The following is a 22,566-nucleotide window of genomic DNA, read 5'->3' as shown; positions in this document are numbered from 1 at the left end:
CGGCGCGGCGTAGACGGGGAACCGTGACAGCGGCATCATCAATTGCCCAGCCATGCTCTTTGAGTGACGACCGGAAAAACCGGTCCCGCCGCCGCCCCGGGGAAACAGGCTTTGTCCTCCCCAATTTCCGGTTGCATTCCAGGACAGGGGAGCTGTCAGCGGGCCAGAGCGCGCCGTACCACAGCCGACGCTATGCGAAACCGCGAAGACGACATTCTTTCCCTCCCCCCCCTTTGTCGTGGGCTATCGCCGGGAAGGCACCCACAGCTTCCCAGAAGGGCCGCGACGGACACCTGTCATGGCGGACAGGCAGTACTCGCCAAGAATGTGGAAAGACAGGCGCTAGTGAATTAGCTCCGAAGAGAGAGCCTGTGTATACTCTCACTTGAGAGAGAGTGGTGGCGTTTTTGTTGTTTATTTAGTTTGTATTGTTAACAGACTCTGGGGTCGAGGCTAAGCCCAGCCCAAGGGGTGGTCCCCATCTCGCATGTTATTTTGGATTGGAGAATTGATGCTTTGGGCGGGCCACTGGAAATGACCGCCCTTAGTCCTTTGTTAATCAAGTGCTTAAAAGCGCATGTAAACGGATGCAGTTCAGTCTGAGCTGGGGCTCCATGCTTAGCATGTAATGTGATGCTACTTAGGCACTAACCTGCCCGGTCGATGAGTGAAGTGGTGCAAAGTTTGTTCTTTTGTAGATTCAGTTCTGCTTTTTCCAGTTTGGCTCTCTGTATATGTATGTTGTAAAATTATGCTCTGCTGTCATCATCTACAAGCTCGCCTCCTGTTCATCTTCCAAGCCGAACGACACTAGAGGAAGGGTTTGTGAACCATCCTCGAAGAAACGGACGACTATTGAAATTCTACTGCAAGCACGCTCAGGACGACATCGTTCGGCAAGAGGGCCTTCAGCGCCGAAGCCCGTCGGCGTGCAGCTTCTGCCAGCAACCGCTCGAGCCCAACTCCGGAGCCACTCCATCGCCCCCATGAAGTCGTCGGCACGTAAGCTCGGACGCCCCAGCCTCTGATGTACAACCTTAATCATGTGTAATTATTGAATATACCTGTTTGTTTAAACTGAGCCATACGGTGTCTCTTTGCCTCTCCGTCCCGTGTGGACCTGCGCATTATGGGGGTCCTCACACTGGTGTCAGAAGTGGGGTCTCAAAAGCAAATGTCCTCTGAATGCGGTGACATTCATGACTTCAAAATTGTAATCAAAAGGGAATCACGGGACTGATTGTGGGACTTTTACCCCCATTTGAGAGGCTTGAGGCACCGGAGGGCTTGAAAAAAAAAAATGTCTGTATTTGAGGGAGCTCCCACTCCACAGCCGTCGCTCGGAGCAAGCATGCTGGCATTAGGAAGCGTCATTCCGACGTTTACAGGAGATAAGACAGGGGTTCCAATCTGCGATTTCTTTTCCATGCTAGAAGAGATTGGGAAAATGGGGGGATGGTCCGATGCTCAAATGCTGGGAATGGCGAGGTGTAAGATGGCAGGAGCTGCTCATGATTTTGCATGGCGAGACGAAAAAGTAAAATCCACAAAATCATTTGCGGAATTTAAGAAGCTCGCGTTTGAGCATTTCGACACTGAACCACGTCACGTGCGGGTACAGAGGTTCCGTGACGCCGAACAGATGGTAGGGGAGGACGTGCGAACATTTGCGTCGCGGCTTCAGCGCCTAGCACGCGATACGTTAAGCAGGGAGGAGGAAGGAGACCAGCTAAGGAAGAAATACGCGGAGGAACTACTTAAAGAGGAAATGACCGCTTTGTTCGTGGCTGGTCTGCAAGACCCCGTGCGCCGGTTCGTGCTCTCGCGCAAGCCGAGCAATTTCGACCAAGCCGTGGAGGCCGCATTGGATGAGGAACGAAATGAGGCGTTAACGACAGCCGCAGCGAGAGTACGCGTCATAGAGAGAGAGGTGCTCAACCCTGAGGTTGCTCTCTTGACAGAGCGATTAGATCGCTTAGAACAGCTGCTATCTCAGCAGGTAGAACACCAGGTTGAAGCGCGCGCTCAACAGCGCTCATTCGCTGGAAACCGGAGACCGCCACAAAGCTACAGGCGCGGTATGCGAGATTTTGAAGAAATCGTATGCTTCGCTTGCCAGGGTCGCGGACACATCGCCAGGTTCTGCCAAAACGTGCGCCGTGGGGAGCCACAAAGAGAAGCAGGCGAGACATGCCCTAAGCAAGCCTACAGCGGGGCTCCAGATACCGAGTCAAAAAACTAGTTAGTCCTCCCCAGCCTGAGGAGCGTGGGGAGGGAGCAGTAGATGATGAGGTGGTGGTAGTTTGTGTGGCCGACGAGGCATGCCCTGTTGTGCGTTGCAAGTTAAATGGTTGTTGTATGGAATTGTTGATAGATACGGGGTCAAAGGTGACATTGCTTAAGGAGAGCAGTTTTAACACGCTTCGAAGGAAGGGGGACCGCGAGGTGTTGGAAGCGTCTGGTGGTATGGCAACCAAATTTGTAGGCATAACGGGGGATCCTCTTGGCATAAGTGGACTCTACCGGTTACACTTCTCTCTCGGCGGAATTGCATTGGAGCACCCCTGCTACGTATGCCCGGACACGGTGTCTCTGCCAAACGGAGTGTCAGGTATATTAGGGCAGGATTTTTTGAGAAAAGGAAAGGTAGTAGTCTCATTCTCTGAGGAAGAGGTTAATGCGGGCGGCTCAAAAGTTCCGTTTTTGAACAGGAGAGGGGCTGAGGTTCGCATTACCGATATTGACACCCGTCAAACAGTGGGATCATTGGAGAAGGTATATTCGCGGGTTGCCGTCCGGCTGGTCGAGGAGGCGGTCGTCCTTCCTTGGTCGGAGCACATTTTGTACGCGTTTGTGCCTTCAGATGTAGAGAGCGGCGCCGTGGGAGTGCTTGAGCCGGTCGACTCTCTCAGCAATGGCCTGAAGGCAGCCGCGTGCCTCGTGACAGTTAATGACGCCCACAGAGTGCCCCTACGCGTGGTTAACTGTAGCCAGCAGCCACTGAGCCTTCCCAAGAACAAAACATTGGCTTTCTTCACCTCTGCGATAGAGCAACGTGAGCCCACCGATACGGTACTCGCAACTGTAGAGCATGCTAGTCCTTCGGCTGCTCCAAAGGTGTCGTTCGATCTTTCTCACGTAAATTCCAGGGAGAGGGAGGCTCTGGCTGGTTTGCTGAACGACTACTCGGAGGTATTCGCCGCGTCCAACCTGGATTTGGGCTGCTGTGGCGTTATAAAGCACAGGATAGAAACCGGCACTTCATCGCCCGTTTACCAGCGTGCGTACAGGATTCCTTACTCCCAACGTGAGGAGATGGAGCGGCAGGTGCAGGACCTGATTGATCGCGGCATTGTCGAACACTCAAAGTCACCCTGGGGAGCACCAGCACTATTGGTGGAAAAGCCAGATGGCTCGTATCGATTGGTAGTGGACTACCGCAAACTAAATGCCGTAACTCGCATCGATCCATACCCCATCCCCAATATACAGGAGACGCTTTCTCAGCTGGGCTCTGCCAGGTACTTCACGGTAGTGGACATGGCGGCGGGATTCTGGCAGATAGCAATGGATCCGGCAGATGCCGAGAAAACGGCATTCAACACGCCCTCAGGGCACTATGAATGGAAAAGAATGCCGATGGGTCTGGCCAACAGCCCTGCTGTCTGGCAGAGAACCGCTGATGTTATCCTGGCAGGTCTTCTGGGGAGGCTGTGCTTCGTGTATATGGATGACATTATCATATACAGTGGCAGTTTTGATAACCATTTGCGCGATATTGAGCAGGTTTTGGTGCGACTAAGAGCAGCGGGTCTCAAACTGAAGCCCTCTAAGTGCCAATTCCTCAAAAACGAGGTGAAATACCTCGGGCACGTTGTTTCAGCTGACGGCGTGCGACCGGACCCTGAGAAACTAAGGTGTGTCTCGGATTTTCCATCCCCGACTAGCGTCCGCCAGGTCCGGCAGTTTCTCGGCCTGATCGGTTACTACCGAAGGCACATAGAGGAGTTCGCCAAGCTCGCTAAGCCGCTCACCGCCTTAACAGCCAAAAATGTCGCCTTTCGTTGGGACGAAAACGCGGAGAATGCTTTTGGGGCCCTGAAAAGGAAGCTAATGAGTGCACCGCTGTTACGCCACCCGGATTTTAGTTTGCCCTTCGTTATGGCCACAGATGCGTCAAAGTTCGCAGTTGGTGCCGTGCTATCTCAGGTTATCGAGGGCAAAGAACATCCCGTTGCTTTTGCTAGCCGACAGTTGAGCCCCACAGAGCAAAAGTACGGAGCTACGGAAAGGGAGTGCCTCGCCGTTGTCTGGGCAGTAAAGCACTTCAGATGCTACCTTTACGGCCGCAAATTCAAGCTAGTCACAGACTGCCATCCTCTGAAATGGGTGATGAGTGTCAGGGACCCTAGCTCGCGACTCGCTAGATGGAATCTACACCTGCAGGAATACTGCTTTGAAGTTGAGCACAAGTCAGGAAAGACACATCTGAACGCTGATGCACTCAGCCGCACAGCTGCCGTGGCAGCTATAGAAGAGTTTGTCCCCGTAGTCGACCCCGCCGAATTACGCACAGAGCAGTGCAAAGATCCTGACCTGAAGCGAATAATCGAAAGCTTAGAGGGCGCACCGTCTCATCCCGAACAGCTAGGTTATTTCATTGACAAAGACGGCACCCTGTGTCGGCGCACGAGGCCAACCAGGAAAGGGAGACCAGAGAAAACCGCTTGGGAGAGAGTCGTCATACCTCGGTCGTGGACAGAAAGGGTTCTTCGCGCGTTTCACGATGCGCCATGCGCCGGTCATTTTGGCGTAGCGAAGACACGCAGGCGTGTGGAACGTTTGTACTTTTGGAGTGGCATGCGACAGGATGTTAGAGACTACTGTGCGAAGTGTCATTCCTGTCTCGAAAGAAAAACACCCAAGGGACGAAGACCAGCTCCAATTCAGCCGTTCCCTGAGGTTTCGGCTCCCTTCGAGCGGACAGGTATGGACATAATGGGCCCATTGCCCACGACCACTTCCGGAAACAAGTACATTTTAGTATTTGTCGACCACCTTTCAAAATACGCGGAAGCGGTAGCACTCCCAGATCAGAAGGCAGACACGGTTGCAAGAGCATTTGTCGAACAGATCGTGCTCCGACATGGACCCCCGAGGCAACTCTTGACAGATCGGGGAACGAACTTCGTGTCGCAGCTAATGAGGAGAGTTTGCGAGCTGCTTAAGATCACTAAGAAGCAGACAACACCGTACCATCCGGCTTGCAACGGCGCTGTGGAGCGACTGAACCAAACCGTGGCCGGGTTCCTGTCGCATTTTGTTTCGCGCGACCAGCGGGACTGGGACTTGTGGCTCCCGTATGCAATGTTTGCCTACAATTCCGCAGCACACGAGAGCACGGGCGAATCACCATTCTTTCTTCTCTACGGCCGAGACCCGGATCAGCCTAGTGAAGTGCCAGAGGGCCCCCGTCGTGTCCCATACGCTTCACTGGACGACTATAAGGTTGAGCTAGAATCGCGCTTGCAAGTGGCGAGGGACATCGCAAAGGAGTCCTTAAAGAAAGCGGCGAAGCGCAGGAAGGAGGTGCACGATCGCAGTGCTAGAGACGCGCCGTTTGATGTGGGGGACAGCGTGTACATTGAAAACTGCCAAAGGCAGATTGGGCTAGCTCGTAAGTTCCAGACGAAGTGGAGAGGACCGTGCGAGGTTGTCGAGAAGCTTTCTCCGGTAAACTTCAGAGTCCGAGACGTGAACCGGCGTTTGATAAGGATACACGCAAATCGCCTCAAGTCGGCACCGTTTCAGTATTCACGAAATGAGGAAAGGGAAAGCGCGGATTTTGATGGGGACAGAAGTGAAGCGGAGCGCGCAGGTAGTTCGCAAGAAACGCCCTCTCCTGCATTTGTTCGGCAGGCGCCCGAGGTGACGGCCGGAATGCCACCGGATTTACTTCATGCATTGCTAGAAGAAGAAGCGCGCGAGGTTGCCGCGCAGATAACGCCAGGAGAGGCTCCTGCCACGAGCCCTCGCAAGTCCCAAAGCAGACAAAGGGGCACAGACTTATTTAGTATGACTCATGAAGGCCGATATCCGCTGCGAAATCGGAAAGCTAAGTCGGACTAATGGCGTAAACAGAGCGGAGTTGTGAACTGGTTAGAATTGTGTAATGCCGCAGCTCATAACATTGCTATGTGCTTATGTGTTAAGTTATCGGAGTTGGTAGTTAAACCTTTCTGTCATTAAGTAACACCTGCACAGGAGAGCATGCGGAGCGCATGCAGAACCTGCCCTACTTCCTTTCGTTATCTATATTTTTGTCTGTGCCGTGATCGTGCTAGAAGTGGGAGCTCCTTTGTAACTGTGGTAAATTTATTTTCGTCCAGTTTGGACTAGAAAGGAGAGGCTTGGGTGCTGAGTTTCATGTTTATCTGTAAAAGAAGATCAGTGCTGCCCCTGGAGACGCCAGTATTGACAGCGGAGGCATATGGTGTTGTGCAGTGGTGTTGAGTGCAGCGAAAAGTGTTTTGTCGGACGCACTGTGCGAGGCGATTCAGAAAGACAAGGGGAGCTGCGTGGACTCAAATGTTCGGAGAACATTCTTCTGGAGGGTGAGCGAGTGTGACATTCCGTGTGTGATACGAGGATCCACGTTCGACGGCGCGGCGTAGACGGGGAACCGTGACAGCGGCATCATCAATTGCCCAGCCATGCTCTTTGAGTGACGACCGGAAAAACCGGTCCCGCCGCCGCCCCGGGGAAACAGGCTTTGTCCTCCCCAATTTCCGGTTGCATTCCAGGACAGGGGAGCTGTCAGCGGGCCAGAGCGCGCCGTACCACAGCCGACGCTATGCGAAACCGCGAAGACGACATTCTTTCCCTCCCCCCCCTTTGTCGTGGGCTATCGCCGGGAAGGCACCCACAGCTTCCCAGAAGGGCCGCGACGGACACCTGTCATGGCGGACAGGCAGTACTCGCCAAGAATGTGGAAAGACAGGCGCTAGTGAATTAGCTCCGAAGAGAGAGCCTGTGTATACTCTCACTTGAGAGAGAGTGGTGGCGTTTTTGTTGTTTATTTAGTTTGTATTGTTAACAGACTCTGGGGTCGAGGCTAAGCCCAGCCCAAGGGGTGGTCCCCATCTCGCATGTTATTTTGGATTGGAGAATTGATGCTTTGGGCGGGCCACTGGAAATGACCGCCCTTAGTCCTTTGTTAATCAAGTGCTTAAAAGCGCATGTAAACGGATGCAGTTCAGTCTGAGCTGGGGCTCCATGCTTAGCATGTAATGTGATGCTACTTAGGCACTAACCTGCCCGGTCGATGAGTGAAGTGGTGCAAAGTTTGTTCTTTTGTAGATTCAGTTCTGCTTTTTCCAGTTTGGCTCTCTGTATATGTATGTTGTAAAATTATGCTCTGCTGTCATCATCTACAAGCTCGCCTCCTGTTCATCTTCCAAGCCGAACGACACTAGAGGAAGGGTTTGTGAACCATCCTCGAAGAAACGGACGACTATTGAAATTCTACTGCAAGCACGCTCAGGACGACATCGTTCGGCAAGAGGGCCTTCAGCGCCGAAGCCCGTCGGCGTGCAGCTTCTGCCAGCAACCGCTCGAGCCCAACTCCGGAGCCACTCCATCGCCCCCATGAAGTCGTCGGCACGTAAGCTCGGACGCCCCAGCCTCTGATGTATAACCTTAATCATGTGTAATTATTGAATATACCTGTTTGTTTAAACTGAGCCATACGGTGTCTCTTTGCCTCTCCGTCCCGTGTGGACCTGCGCATTATGGGGGTCATCACAGTTGCTTTGGGATGTTGAACACCACAAACAAAAACAAACCAAACCAAAATGCTTCCTTCCACAGAGCGAGAAGTAGCATTAGTGATTGCTTCCGTGTTGCATAGCTACACCAAACTCCTTCACACCCGATGCAATTGCTGTCAGACCTCACCCGAAATGCTTTTGAGCTGTCACTGGCCTTTTTGTCAGCAGCAGCTGGCCTTGGCTCCCTGATGGGCGACTATATCACCGCGGGCTCCGAGCAAAGCTCAGAAAACGAAACTATACGGCAACCCCGATCGGCATGCCCCCCCCACCCCCGTTTCCGAGTTAACCGTGTGGAGGGGCCGAATTCTCAGCTCAAGCGGTGCCGTAAACCTGAAGTATCCGACCTCTGCCGCCACTTTTTCATGTGCCGGAAGCATTGGAACAAGCAAAAAGTTTTAATTAAGCGAATTTGAGACAATCCGCGGAATGAATTATGTGGCTTTAAAATGCATTGAAAATATAGCCAGCCAACCAAAATTTTGAAATTTGCAAGAATGAACCGAAAATTTGAATTATCCTAATTTGAATTATCACCAGTCTACTGTAGTCAAGTTCCACATACTCATTGTTGTCCACATACTCATTGTTGATCAATTCATCTTTTCCTATTGAAAACAGATTCTAATGGTGATGACGATGAATTAAGTCAAAAGAATAGCCAACAGCTAAATAAGACGAAAACTTTTGCTGCAATCTTAGGGGCCTATGCAGATGACATGCTCCGTTTCCCTTAGGCCCGCACCCAGAACTTAAAATAAAAAGCGATGCCAATCTTCCCGCCCCCCTTATGAAGAGACTTGTGCATATCTATGGGGAGGGCTCAAGAATACTGAAAACAGTTGGTGCCAAGGAGAAGCCATGCTGTGCTGTGGGACTCACACCTTCCGTGGCTCAATTCACAAAGCTGCCCGGCCAGTGGCTTCTGCTATTTTATTGTCTGCTAGGATAGTCTTCCAGAGCCCAAGCCCTCACCAGTGAACCCCAACTCGGCGGTGGAACTAGATCTGGCTTCCACAATTGTTGAAGGAGGAAAAAAAAAACATGGATTTGCGGCTCTTTGCAATTGCGGCTGAGACATAAAAATGTGAAATTTTTGTCTCGCAATTGATGACCACAATTTGAAGTAAACTGTCATTGTAGATTCAGCAAGAGCCTCCTCCTCCTGATCAATAGAATTTACTTCAGCTGCTTCAAATTGCAGACCTGCTTCGCGTGTGTATAGACACTGTCTGCCTAGATAGAGGAGAGTAAAAAAATTGGCCGATGATAACATTTCTCGGTAGTGCGTTTTTTGAGTGCAGCTGCTGCTGTATCTGAACTGTAGGCGACTGCATACGGAACACGCAGTGCCGAACGGAGGCAGCTCTGGGTTTTGGCTTGGGCAGCGCCTCTCCTCTCCTCAGGCAAACTCTGGCACCATCTCTGAGTGGGTCACCGCCATACTTTCTTCCTCCGCTTTTGTCCTCGCACCCTCTTAGCCATCGCCACATTTTTACCCTTCGCTGCGCTCCGTGTTCACACTCTTTCATCCTCCGCTGTGCTGCTCATTCACTCTGACGATTACACAGTGGGACATTGCTCAACTCAGGGTCGAGTGCTCCAGAGCTGTGCTCTAAAACCACTCTTGTTTTCCTTTTTAAAAATTTTATATAGAGTTTAACATCCCAGCATGACTCAGGCTATAAGGGGCAACAATCAGATGGCTTGCGCTGTGCAACACACCCATAACGCCACAGGCTATTACCACAAGAAAGGTATCACTGTCTATGGCCTTGCACGTCCCCCACTCTGTGTATCAGCCCCAGCAAGTAATCGGCCACAGGGATAGCAGACACGGTGAATGTGCTCACTGCAGTGCACATGCATGCAGGTGAAACAGTGCCACTGCAAGCAAATCCCAGCACCCATGAGAATGCCACGGGACTTGCCTGAGGAAGACTGCAAATCAGCACTGCGATTCTGACCACTCCGAACAAGGCTCTCATAATTGGGTCCAATCTTTTCCAAATCCTGAAAACAAAAAAAAATATCACCTGTAGGCACACCTGCAAAACACAACTGTTTTAAGCTCACCTTCACAGTGACTTACACAAACCTGGACGATCTGACGCTTCTTTTAAGGATTTTGCAAAGGTTCCACAGGAATGCCCGAAACGAACCTGAGTAAAATACAGACATCATTTCGTGGATTCCAGAACAGCTATGCAGCTGTTATTAACTGCTCTCAGTCTTCGCTTCATCATATCCAAGCTGGAGCCCCTCTGTTTTAGGGCTACACTGCTTGTCATATGCATAAATGACTTCTCCACTCGAGATCTACTCTTGGACCTTAGCTGACAACCTCGTTCCTTCACGCTGACTGTGTCGAGTTTCAAGATCACTTATTAAACTAGAGGAATCATTCCTTGCTTAGCAGATGAATGTTATAACAGTGAAAAAATACTAAGATCATGCAATGTACTAAACTTGTTTGTTTGTTTATGGGGGTTTAACGTCCCAAAGCGACTCAGGCTATGAGAGACGCCGTAGTGAAGGGCTCCGGTAATTTCGACCACCTGGGGTTCTTTAACGTGCACTGACATCGCACAGTACACGGGCCTCTAGAATTTCGCCTCCATCGAAATTCGACCGCCGCGGCCGGGATCGAACCCGCGTCTTTCGGGCCAGCAGCCGAGCGCCATAACCACTCAGCCACCGCGGCGGCTGACAATGTACTAAACATAACGAAGCACTGTCATTCACTTACACAGTTACCAGTCAAATAATTTAATATACTGCAGAAACATATAAATAATTGGGTGCTTACCTAACAAGTAACCTATCTTCGATTGTGCATACTGAAAGCATACTCAACAGAACTGGCAGAGCAACTCACATACATTCGTTGCATACGTCAGCAGGCCAACGACGACACTAAGTCGAAAGTGGAGCATGCATCACTCATATGGAGCCCCCATCAAGAGTACATCTTACTAATAAGCCAGAACTACAACAAAATAAGGCTGCCTAGCTTATCCGGAGGTAGGGGTGGAGGGGGGCAACATTCACTTTCTTTCATTACACAACAGCCACAAAATAAGACTCTTACATTCTTTTACAAGATTTATCCTAACTCAACTAATTGCACAGCAGTGTTAATTACACTTGCATTGTGAAATCTTCCTTGCATTGACGACCATCGTTCTCACACAGTGACCTAACTCTTCATTTTCACATTTACTGATCTAACCACAGAATTGGCCACTGAGAGTAACTGCCAAGATTCTAACTCTGAAAGGTTCATTACAAAACTGTTATATTTTGTAAAAGCTAGTGTGGCAAAAAAATAAAAATCTACATTTTTCTCTTGGTCTTGAACGTTACACTAAGAATTTTACTGTCTCCAATGCACACAGATTGGGTGTTGAGCAATGATTAGCGGATGAATGGTCTTGCGCTATGTCATAGCAGTCATGTTTGCTTGGGCACAATATGTTTCATCTGTCATCATCCCCGACATCAGCCCCATCAGCCCGACTACTTCCGCTGCAGGACAAAGGCCCCTCCCATACCTCTCCACTTAACCGTGTCCTATGCCACGAGCCACCCTATGCCTGCAAGCTTCTTAATATCATCCGCTCACGTAAATTTCTGCCGCCCCCTTATATGCTTGCTTTCCCTTGGTATCCAGTCCGTTACCCTTAACGACTATCATTACCTTGCCTTCACATTACATGCCCTGCCCGAGCCACGGTGGCTGAGTGGTTACGGCGCTCGACTGCTGGCCCGAAATATGCAGGTTCGATCCCAGCCGCGGCGGTCGAATTTCGATGGAGGCGAAATTCTAGAGGCTCGTGTACTGTACAATGTCAGTGCACGTTAGAGAACCCACAGGTGGTCGAAATTTCCGAAGTCCTTCACTACGGCGTCCCTCATAGCCCAAGTCACTTCGGGACGATATACAATCTTCTTGGTTTCGACTAGGATGTCATTAACCCGTCTTTGATCCCTCACCCACACTGCCCGCTTCCGGTCTCTTAACGTAACACCTATCATTTTTCTTTCCATGGCTCGCTGCACTGTCTTTAACTTATGCTGAACCTTTTTCGTTAGCTTCCACGTTTCTGCCCCATACGTAGGTGAGTACCGGTAAGATACAGCTGTTGTACACGTTTCTCTTGAGGGATATCGGTAAGCTGCAATTCAGGATCTGGGAGAAACGGCCAAATGCGCTCCACCTCATCTTTATTCTTCTTGTAATTTCCTTCTCATGATCCGGATCTCCGATCACCACCTGCCTTAAGTAGATGTATTCCCTTACCACTTGCAGTGGCTTGCTACCAATTGTAAACTGATGTTTCCTTCTGAGTAGGTTGAATATTATTTTGGTTTTCTGCATATTAATTTTTAGCCACCTGTCCCCTCTGCCTGTCTTAATTATGCTTTACAATTCATCTCACGAGTGACTTAGCAAGGCAATGTCATCAGTGAATCGCACATTACTAAGGTATTCTCCAATAACTCTTATGCCCAGCTGTTCCCAATCCAGGCCTCCGAATGCGTCCTGTAAAGAGCAGTGAATAGTACTGGCGAGATTGTGCCTCCCTGCCTAACACGAAACTATGCTGGCTGTGCCGCCATTAATATGTACTTTCCAGTATTTTTTACATTCCTGATTACACCCCGATTCCGTACTGTGTGCATGACTATTCAGGTTTCTACTGAGTCAAATGATTTCTCATAATCTATGAAGGCTATACTATACAGAGGATGGTTTTATTCTGGGCATTTCTCTATCAACTGATTGATAGTGTGGATATGGTCTAACATCGAGTAGCCTTTATGAAAGCCTGCCTGATCATTTGGGTAATTGAAGTCTAAGATTGTCCTGATTCTATTAGCGATTACCTTGCAGGCAACAGACAGTAAGCTGATTGGTCAGTAATTTTTCAAGTCCCTGACATCTCCGTTCTTATGGATTATGATACTGTTAGTGTTCTTCAAACATTCTGGTACACTCGGGATCATAACGTATTGTGTATTCAAAATGGCTGGTTTTTCTAGCACAATCTTCCCATTATCCTTTGCAGGTCTGCTATTACCTGATCTTCACGAGCTGCCTTCCCCCTTTGCACTGCTTCTAAGGCTTTCTTCACTTCCTCTTTCGTTATGGCGGATGTCGCATTACTGCGCATTACTACCTCTCTCATTTAAGTCATAATTACATTGGCTACAGATCTGTGTAGAAAGCTTTGCCTACTTTAACTATATTATCCATACTGCTAATGACATCGCTCCTCTGTCTCTTAACACATACATTTGATTTTCACCTATCTCCTATGCCTAGTTTCCTCTTCACCACTTTTAGGCTACCTCCGTTCTTTAGAACATGCTCGATTCTCTCCATATTAAACTTCGGTTACCTTGTGCTTATTGATTAGCTTTGACAGCTCTGTCAGTTCTATTCTGTCTGTGGGGTTAGATGCTTCCATGCTTTGGCATTTCTGAATCAGATCTTTCGTCTCTTGAGATAGCTTGCTAGTATCCTGTCTAACCATCCTACTGTCTACTTCTACTGTGCACTTCGTAATGATCAGTGAGATTATTGTTCATTTCTTGAACATTAAGGTGTGTCTTCCTCAGTTAAAGCCAAATATCTGTTCTGCAGCGAGGTTTTGAATTCCTCTACTTTCCGTCTTACTGGTAACTTGTTAATGCGCTTCCGCTTCACTAAGTTCTCCTGTTCCCTCTTCAAGTCTAGTCATTCGAGACCTTACCATCCCTCCATATCCCGCACGATGCCATGTTCAGCGCACAGTACGAAGTCTTTCATTTTTAGTCTTGTCATTGGGGCTCTTCCAGGTCCACTTCCTGTTCTCTCATCTGCAGAAGCTATTCAAAATTCATAAATTATTTCTCTCTGCAAACTCTACTAATAACTCCCCTCTGCTATTTCTAGAGCCTACTGCTTGGTCTCCAGCCTGCTCCTTTCCTACTTTGGCATTGAAGTCACCCATCAGTACAGCGTACTTTGCACACTGCTGATTCTCCGTCTTCATGGGAGATCTCGACAATCTGATCATCACGGCTGGATGTAGGTGCGTATGCCTCTATCGCCTTCAGTTTGTACCTCTTATTAAGCCTAATTACGATAAATGCCACCCCCTTGTTACTACTACCGAATTCCTCTATGTTGCCAGCTATATCAAGATTGATGAAGAATCAAACACTTATTTCTCATCTCACGCCTCATCTGTCCTCACCTCACTAAGCCCTATGATATCCCAATTAATTCCTGCTAGTTCCTTAAACAGCACTTAGAATAGTCCCACTGGATAAGGTTCTAGCATTAAACGTTGCCAGGTTCAGTTCCCAATGGCGGCCTGTCCAAAGCCAGAGATTCTTAGCATCCTCCGCTGCGTCCCAGGTCTGACCGCCACCCTGGTCAATTGCTCCGCAGCTGCTGGGGACTGAGGGCTGAGAGTTAGTTGGTTTATTCATATAGAAAGTTGCGACCAAGTACTACACTAGGGCGGCCAAATCCTGTTCTGGTGAGGGAGTGTGTTGTAAGTTCTGGTCACCATGATCAAGTCACACCCCATGCCTGGTTATGCAATTCCATCGACACGTGTTTTTTTTAATCTGGTGGAGAATTGCACAGCATCATGATTTAAACCCCGGTCCTTCTGCACATGCTACCTTTATGCCATCGCTGCATGTTTCCCCCACAAAATGCAAATAAAATGAAATAAAGAGGACGATAGTGGCCCCTTACCGTGAGGACAAGCCCAAACAAAGGGTGTGCATCCGTGGCCTCTCCAGACTCGTTTTTTTCTTCACAGACGAAAACATCCGTGTCTTTGGTCTAAAAGGAAATGACAAAAGCAATAAAAAAGTAGGGTAGCAAGCTGGTATGCCTCTACATGTTGAACAGATGGTGCCATACAAGTAGAAAAACAGGAAGAGGGGAAAAGTGATAGCCTGTGTGGCAACTGCACCACGTGGCTCTCTTGTGCTTCCACTTGTGCTCATACAGCTGGAGCTGCACGTTATTCTCTCCCCCTTTTGCTTTTTTTTATTGAATAACCCCACAGCTTTCCACTCCTCAACCATTCTGTCATACCAGGACTCGTGTAATACCACAGGAAGGGAAGCGTACAGTTGTGCTCTGCATCCTAGCCAAGTGAAGCCACAACGAAACCCAAGCCAGGGAACCGAGCTGTCCTGGGTTTGGGGCCTCATTGCGCACTATGTTCTCACCACCCAGCAGCCAACCATGTGTCGTCACAGGATGTTTGCCCACAATGGCAGCCACTCATCTCGGCAGTGACAAACAGATCTCAAGAACCTAGTGCTGAATGGCCAAGAGCTTAGGCAGAGGAAGAAAGGAGTGAAAAACAGGGACAGCAAAACAAAAGGCTGCTCAAGGAACGGCAGCACCTTCGAAATCCTCATCACACTGCAGACAACATGCAGTGTTCGAGAGGGTTAGTTCAGCACACTTGCCACTTCCAGTATTGCACTGAGAAAAGCGGCCAAGGAAGCCCTGTTTGCTTCGTATACAGTTGTGCCTAGTTAATGTGGAGACTCTGGTTCTCAAGCAAGGAGGTCCATGCAGCAAGTCATCCATAATAATGGATCATGAATAAATAAAAAGAAAAATTAATTATTCAGGAAAGAACACTTGGACAACAATGTCTGCTTCTGTGATAGTAATGTGCAGTGAAGAGAAAATTAGACAAAATCACCACTGTAAGGCATCTTGGCATTGCCGTTCACTGGTGTGCAGCCGGCAGAACAATCGTAACGCTACCTCAGCTCGATCTGGTAAGGGAGGTTTCGTTCTCATTGGTGTCCCTAGTAACATGAGTGGTGTGCATTTCCACCTTGCCCCTTATTCGGACAGTGAGTTTCCATGTCAATGAGGCAAAAATACATAAAGAAAAGTTTGGTCCCCAGAAATACTGTCCATAATTCTAGAATTCCATATTAACGGGGCACAACTGTACAGTTAGCATAGCTACCCTATGCAACATGACAACTGCCGCGCTACCTACATGGCGTGCAAAGGTAATAATGAGCATAACATTAACAGAGATGAACGTTTTATTTCTGCAGCACGAAGGAGTGAAATTTTAAGTATGCAATCAATAAAACAGGGTTGGTGATATCTATCAGAGATACTAGCAACTGCTTTTGGCAGCACTGTGGCAGCCTGTCTTTTTGAAAACATCAGAGGAGATGATGAAAACCTATAAACAGGAACTGGTTGCAAGAGAAAAAATTATGCCGTATGAGGTTTCTTCAAGCAAAAATTACTGTGCTCAGTCCTATTCAAAAAGCGCAGTACAGTCAAATGTAGTTGTCATGATGTGGATAGCAAAGTAGTGGAGCGAGGAGTACAAGAGGAGTGGAAGTAAATGAAGCGTGTACGAGGTGGAGGGGTCGGTCTTTCGCTCGAGGCTCGACCGCATTGAGTCAGGCCTGGGAACCAGTTGCCAGGACCCCCACCGCACATGCCTTTACCACAGCCACGACGCTGCAGCTAATGTCTCCACAGCTCTACCGGATCCGACTATGCGAACAAACAGGCGAGTCACAATCCTTCCTCCTGGTCTCCGAGCATGATAACGATCCTGGGCCCATCATCCTCCATCACACCAGTTATAATGAACATGGACATCAAGAATTATTGGCTATACCGAACTGCTCCTAAACATTTTTAGCACGAATATACAATCCTTGCTATATATATTGAGCTGCTGAGTTGCAAGCTGTGCTCGCTTGGATACACTACACGAGTGATTGGTGGTGCTGCGGCAGACGTTAGCCTCTTTCACCCGTCGATAGTGCTGGAACCAGTGGAAAGTAGCCTTCCAGTAACCATCTTGTGCTCACGGCAACTGTCACAGAAACGGCGGTAGCTTGCATTCTGGCATTTCAGTTTTCATGCAACACAGTTGTATTGCGGGTAAGCCAGCCTAACCAACTTCCGGCGCTTGTTTTTTTGCGGCTTCAGAACAGCGCTGAAACTTCAGAAAACATTGTTGTCCTTTCAGTGACTAAATTGCACTTCTCCCGCACGAGTTTGTGGTGAAATTGAGTGTTATGAATTTTGGCTACACCAAATTATTTTAACATTTCTTACCTACAACGAGGTACCGTATTTACATGAGTGTAAGTCAACTCGAATGTAAGTCAACCCCCTCAAATTGCATGTCCGAAAAAAAAAAAAAGTTGGCGCGAATGTAAGTCGACCCCCCAAATCGCATGTCAAAAAAATAATAAAAAAACATCGGTGGACGCGCTCAAAAACAAAAAATTTATTGCATAGATGGGCTATTCATCCTCACTTGAGTCATCTCCAGTGGTACTGCTGTCGTCGTCACCGCTGCGGTTCCACAGCACATCATCCTCCATGGAAGGCCCACATTTCCTAAATGACCGCATCACGACATCGCATGGTACGGCAGCCCAAGCAGAAATCACCCACACGCACGCAGCCGCCAGGGAGGCTCTCTTCATGCGTCCCGTTGGCGTAAGTTCCCGCCCTTCCGCCGCCAGCCACTCGTTATACTCACGTCGGAGCAAGTCCTTGAATGGCTGGTTAATGGCAATGTCTAGCGGCTGCAGCTGCCCCGTCAGACCGCCGGGAATCACCAGCATATCTGTATGTTCTTTTCGTAGCTCTGCCTTCGCTTTCGCGGTAAGGCGGCCGCGAAATGAGTCCAGCACGAGGAGGTTCGGATTGTGATCTTTGACGAATGATCCTGGCTTGAGTCAAAAGCCACACCCGACGGTACCGATCAACAACTAAGTCGTCCGTCATAAAGCCTTTTTCATTCACTCGCACAATCACACCTTCTGGGAACATTTCCAGTGGTATAGTTTTTCTTTTGAAGACTATGTACGGTCGGAACTTTGTGCCATCTGCCAAGCACGATAGCATAACAGTGAACCATAGTTTCGTGTCGTGAGAAGTTTAACCTCGCGAGCTCCCCTCACGCTCACTGTTGTGTTGCTCGTCATGTCGAAGTAGACAGGAGACTGGTCCGCATTGCCGATTTGGCCGAGCAGGCATCGCCACGAGTCGCGGAGCTTGAGGTAGTGCCTATGGAAGGCGAGAACTTTCTCCTCGTAAGCAGCAGGTAGCTTCTGGCATACACTGGTACGCTGACGAAGAGAGAAGCCAGCCCTCTTTATAAATTTCGAAGCCCAAGCCCTGCTGACTTTGAAGTGTGTTGGGGTATCCCAGCTTCCGCAGCGAAGACCCGGGCTTGTGTGATCTTTTCGCATGTCACTGGAAGGGACCGGTCACGTACTTCAGTGACATACGCTGCAAGCTTGACCTCCAGTTCCAGAAAGCGTCCCGACTTCGGCCTGTGGAAACCTCTTAGCTTGGAGTCGCAGCCGAAAATTCTGTCTCGCTGTTTCCGTCACTCCTGCACCAACCGTTCAGAAACGTCGAACTTGCAGCCCGCTGTGCAGTTGTTGGTTTCTTGAGCGTAAATGATGGCCCCTCTGGAACGCTGCAGTGCATGAGCGCCGAATGCTTTTCGAACCTGGAGAGCTCATGGCGAAGCACGTGGCCGGCAGCCAAGTGAAATGCACCAACTCCAAGCACCACCAAACAAAAAGTGATCGGTGTCGGGGCGTCAGCTCTTTCAGCAAACAACAGCATTCCCCAGAAACGCCGCCGCTACGCGTATAATCATCTAGCTGCCGTATTACGCAACCAACTGAAATAGCGGCTCTTCCATCAGCTAGCGAAACTCCCGGGCGCTGGCGCAGACTCCGCGATTGGAACGGGGCCCTTCCTTAACTATCGATACTCCCGCCAGTGAACTGAAATGAAATTGGTTTTTGGGGAAGGAAATGGCACAGTATCTTGTCTCAAATCTCTGGGGAAACCCAGTGGCAAAGGAAGGGATAAAGGAGGGAGTGAAAGAAGAAAGAAAGAAAGAGGTGCCGTAGTGGAGGGCTCCCGAATAATTTCGACGACCTGGGAATCGTACTGAGATCGCACAGCACACAGGCGCCTTTGCGTTTCGCCTCCATCGAAACGCTGCCGCTGCGGCCGGGTTCTAACCCGGGTATCCTGATCAGTAGCCAAGCGCCCTAACCACTGCACCACCACGGCGGGTAACGGTGTGCGCAGTAAAAGTAAAAAATGAAAAATCCTTGCAAAAACCTCGGAATGCCTGAACGCTACGCTTGGAGCCGTAGAGCAAACAAAAGCTTGCAACTTCGCAGTAGTGTCCCGGATAGATTTTTCTACGTTTTTCTTGCTTTTATTGGCAGTTCAAGGTTTCGTTTCGATTGTAAGTCGACCCCCCCACTTCGGAAATTTAAATTTCAAAAACACGGTCGACTTACAATCGTAAAAACACAGTATCAACTGTTTAGAGAACTGCCAAGTTTTATTACAGCATGATGTACCACTGACAATGTAAAATATAAATTCCTCTGCCTGCACTCGTTTCCATCATCGTAGGTGACTAGTGTAGCAGGAAGGTGGACACTGCACGAGTGAGGACGTGCCACTCCTTGCTGGGCAAGGATGGGCAGACCCTGCGACTGAGAGCCAAGCACTCCAAGGAATGCAAGCTTCCAGCCTGTATGTGCTATTGCTACCCCACCCCACAACGGCTGTGCCATTTGCTTTGTTCAGTATCCACAAGAGATCACGCAGCTGTATGATTAATGATTTTTGGGCAGCAGCACCAACAGCACAAGGCTGGCAACATTTCCCCACAACCAAAAGCAGTGTAGGTAACAACACATAAACTGACCATTGTCTTGTAAACCGTTGTGTGCCACGTTTGCTTCACTCTCCGTGCCACCGTGGTCATGTTCTCCCAGTTCCTTTCGATGAACGGAATTATGTCCTGAACAACAAAGAATTATGTCCTGAACATACACAAGCATCAACTCCCACCTTAAACAATTTTTCAACACCTTTCAGCTGCCTATGCTTACAGGATCCTTGAATGACAGCTGGTGCCCTTTTAAATGTTCACTGACACCTATGTCTCACCTACCTGCACCTGTGGGGAGGCTACAAACTCATGGTATTTCAATGCATTAGGGAAAAAGCCAGGAAAGAAAAAAAAAAGCCTGTTCCATAACTTCAAGAACTCGGCATACTCAGTCAAATGGGAAAGATACTTCCCCAGCCTTTGCGAATTCGTTTAATACAGTTATCCAAAAAAAATTTACAGTCATGATCTCTTAGACATAATGCGTGTTAGCCACAAGAAATTTTCAGGACACGATGGCACGTACGTTCCACTTTCCCAGCATTCCGACAATGTATTTCTACTTGGCCTCTGTTTTTACCCACAAACCAGGGAAAAACAGCACTACTTTACTGGACCTAAATTTTTCATCAATGCCGCCTGTTAACATTACATCTGAGGAAATTTCAAAGCTCATCTCAAGCCATCTACTTCCCCTGGACCTGATAACATTCCTGCCAAGATTCTCAAAAGAATGAAACAGTTCACAAGCCAAATCCTGCAGGTCATCTCCATTCAGTCTCCGAACACTGGTAAAATCCTAGAGGACTGAAGATAAAGCAGAGCTGTGCCAGTTTCTAAGACCTGAGACTGTACTGACCCTTCGAATTATTGTCCCATTTCGCTAAAATGCTTCTCATTTAAACTTTTTGGGCATACTCTGTACTCCAATATTGTGACTCCCCCCCCCCACCACCCCCCACTCCAACTTTTTCTTCTTTCCCAAACATGGTTTGAGGGCAAATGACCTTATAACAGATCTTCACCTAAATCTTGAGATACGTTATTCCAAACAGATGTCATTTGCTGGTCTTGTTTTTCATTGATTTTGTATTTATTTTGTTTTTGCAATTTGGCAATTGATTATTTTATTATTAGGTTCTCCAATATGAACGCATTTTTACTCCTTTAATAAGCTTAGAAATTTCAGGGGCCCTGAAACCACACATACACACAGCCTATTAATGATAAAAATGATTTTAACTTGCAAAAAAATACGAAAAAGATGACACAGAAAGATATTTCCCAACCAAAAACCTGCGTTAAAAGACTGCGTTTGCACTTTATGCTCTGCCCCCAAAAGGGGGTTAGTGCGAGAGGAGATGCATTAGTCACCCTGTGTTGCATTCCTTTTCGGAAAGAAGAGTGGGGGTGGTGCTCCTTAATCTGTGTGAACTAGAACTCCAGGCGGCTTTTGTAGGCTTTCAATATCATGTGTAAAGAGCAGTAGTTGCAAGGGTACAATATGGTGCCTTCCCATCAATTGACTTGTTTCTCGTGTTCGCACTTATACTCCTTCTCAGTAGTTCCTTGCAGCACTACCAAAGCTGTGATGAGTGCGGAGGTGACATTTGACGCTGCAGAATGTAGTGAGAGTATAAAATGAACATACGAGACAGGCTATGCCAAAGAAAAAATGGCGTGCTTCATCATGCATATCTGCCAAGCGCTATTTCATATCGAGGCTTACCATACACTTGGATTACATGCACTAATTTCCGAGTTTAGCGTGCGTGGATATGTGTATGCTAACTTAAAATTTCCAAGCTGCCAGCACCCTTCGGAGCAGGACCCCTCGTTTTGGTCAGGACTCACAGTCGTTACTGTCATTTTCAGTACGTTCACTGGCCATATATAAGCACCAGTTTTCGCTTTGTCTTATCTTGTCTAGAACAAAACGTATCAGCGAAAAATATGTGTTTTTTTATTTACAGTGACGATTCTGCCGCTTCTACGCCTTAAGAGGAGCATCGGTTCGTACACAAAAATGGTTCCCATTCTGGCAACCAGATGGCACCACTAGGCTGAGCTTATTGTTGCATCTCCGTTTGCATGTGCTGTTAAAGGACTATAGACACCAAATTTTTGCTTGCATGTTTTCTTCTTTCAAACAATGCATTAGACATTACTATACATGAAACACCCGGTGATATCAGTCTCCAACCACTAAATAATTTTTAAATGAACTTCTTCTTGACTCGGTATCGGTTTCAACTCCTGAATGGAGGCAATAAACATCGCTTAAAAAAAAAAAAACTCTTGAATGATGGCTATGACGTGTAGTTGATGTTTAGGTCACGAGGAATGAAAAATCTGTTGTACAATTGCTGATCGTTTTTTGTCATTCCCAGTCTTGAAAGAGGCTGACTTAGGTGTTGTAGTGAATTAAAACTATTTCAGCTGTTATATTAAAATTTTTCTAGTGCATCACGTGACCTAAACTTCAACTACAAGTTACAGCCATCGTTCGGTTGATGAAACCGAAACAACACGAGAAGAAATTTAATTATAAAATATTTCGCACTCGTAGGCAAATACCACACGATAATCCATGTATTCTAATGTCTAACTCATCATTTGAAAGAAGAAAACAAGCAATGGAGCTAGGTGTCTATAGTCCTTTATGTTACAAACAGCACAGGGACCCGAATTTTTGCGAGTTGGGGGCATGGAGGATGGAGGGCGGCACGAGTGAGTTTTTATTATATATTTTTATTGAATTTTTTATTTAAACATTTTTCTTACTCCACACTGTTTAAAGGCATTTGTCTAATGCATATAAAACTTTAAATGAAATGGGCACATTTATAAAGATGTTCTATCAGCATCAAACGAAATACAAACGGCAGAACTGAAATGTGAACACAAAAACACAAAAAAAAATTTGGAGGGGCACTTAAGCTCTGCCTTAAAGTTTGACGCGAGGGCGTTCATGGGTTGTTTCCCATATATGTGAA

The 22,566-nt window shown here is 48.0% G+C and overlaps 1 protein-coding gene across 2 annotated transcripts in view; it reads right to left on the bottom strand.

Moving 5' to 3' along the window:
* LOC144132351 (set1/Ash2 histone methyltransferase complex subunit ASH2-like) overlaps positions 1-22,566 on the bottom strand; it is a 75,655-nt gene that overhangs the window by 41,551 nt on the left and 11,538 nt on the right. For both annotated transcript variants that reach the window (XM_077664684.1, XM_077664685.1), the window contains 3 exons: positions 19,604-19,699; positions 14,587-14,676; positions 9,761-9,842 (listed from right to left, as the gene is read on the bottom strand). In XM_077664684.1, the coding sequence (XP_077520810.1) occupies positions 9,761-9,842; positions 14,587-14,676; positions 19,604-19,699 (268 nt within the window). The remainder of the gene's footprint in view (positions 1-9,760; positions 9,843-14,586; positions 14,677-19,603; positions 19,700-22,566) is intronic.

The sequence above is a fragment of the Amblyomma americanum genome, chromosome 5 (assembly GCF_052857255.1).
Source record: "Amblyomma americanum isolate KBUSLIRL-KWMA chromosome 5, ASM5285725v1, whole genome shotgun sequence".
In the NCBI taxonomy this organism is placed as follows: Eukaryota; Metazoa; Arthropoda; class Arachnida; order Ixodida; family Ixodidae; genus Amblyomma; species Amblyomma americanum.
The sequence above is the reverse complement of the archived record's forward strand: the minus strand, read 5'-3'. Positions and strand labels throughout refer to the sequence as shown.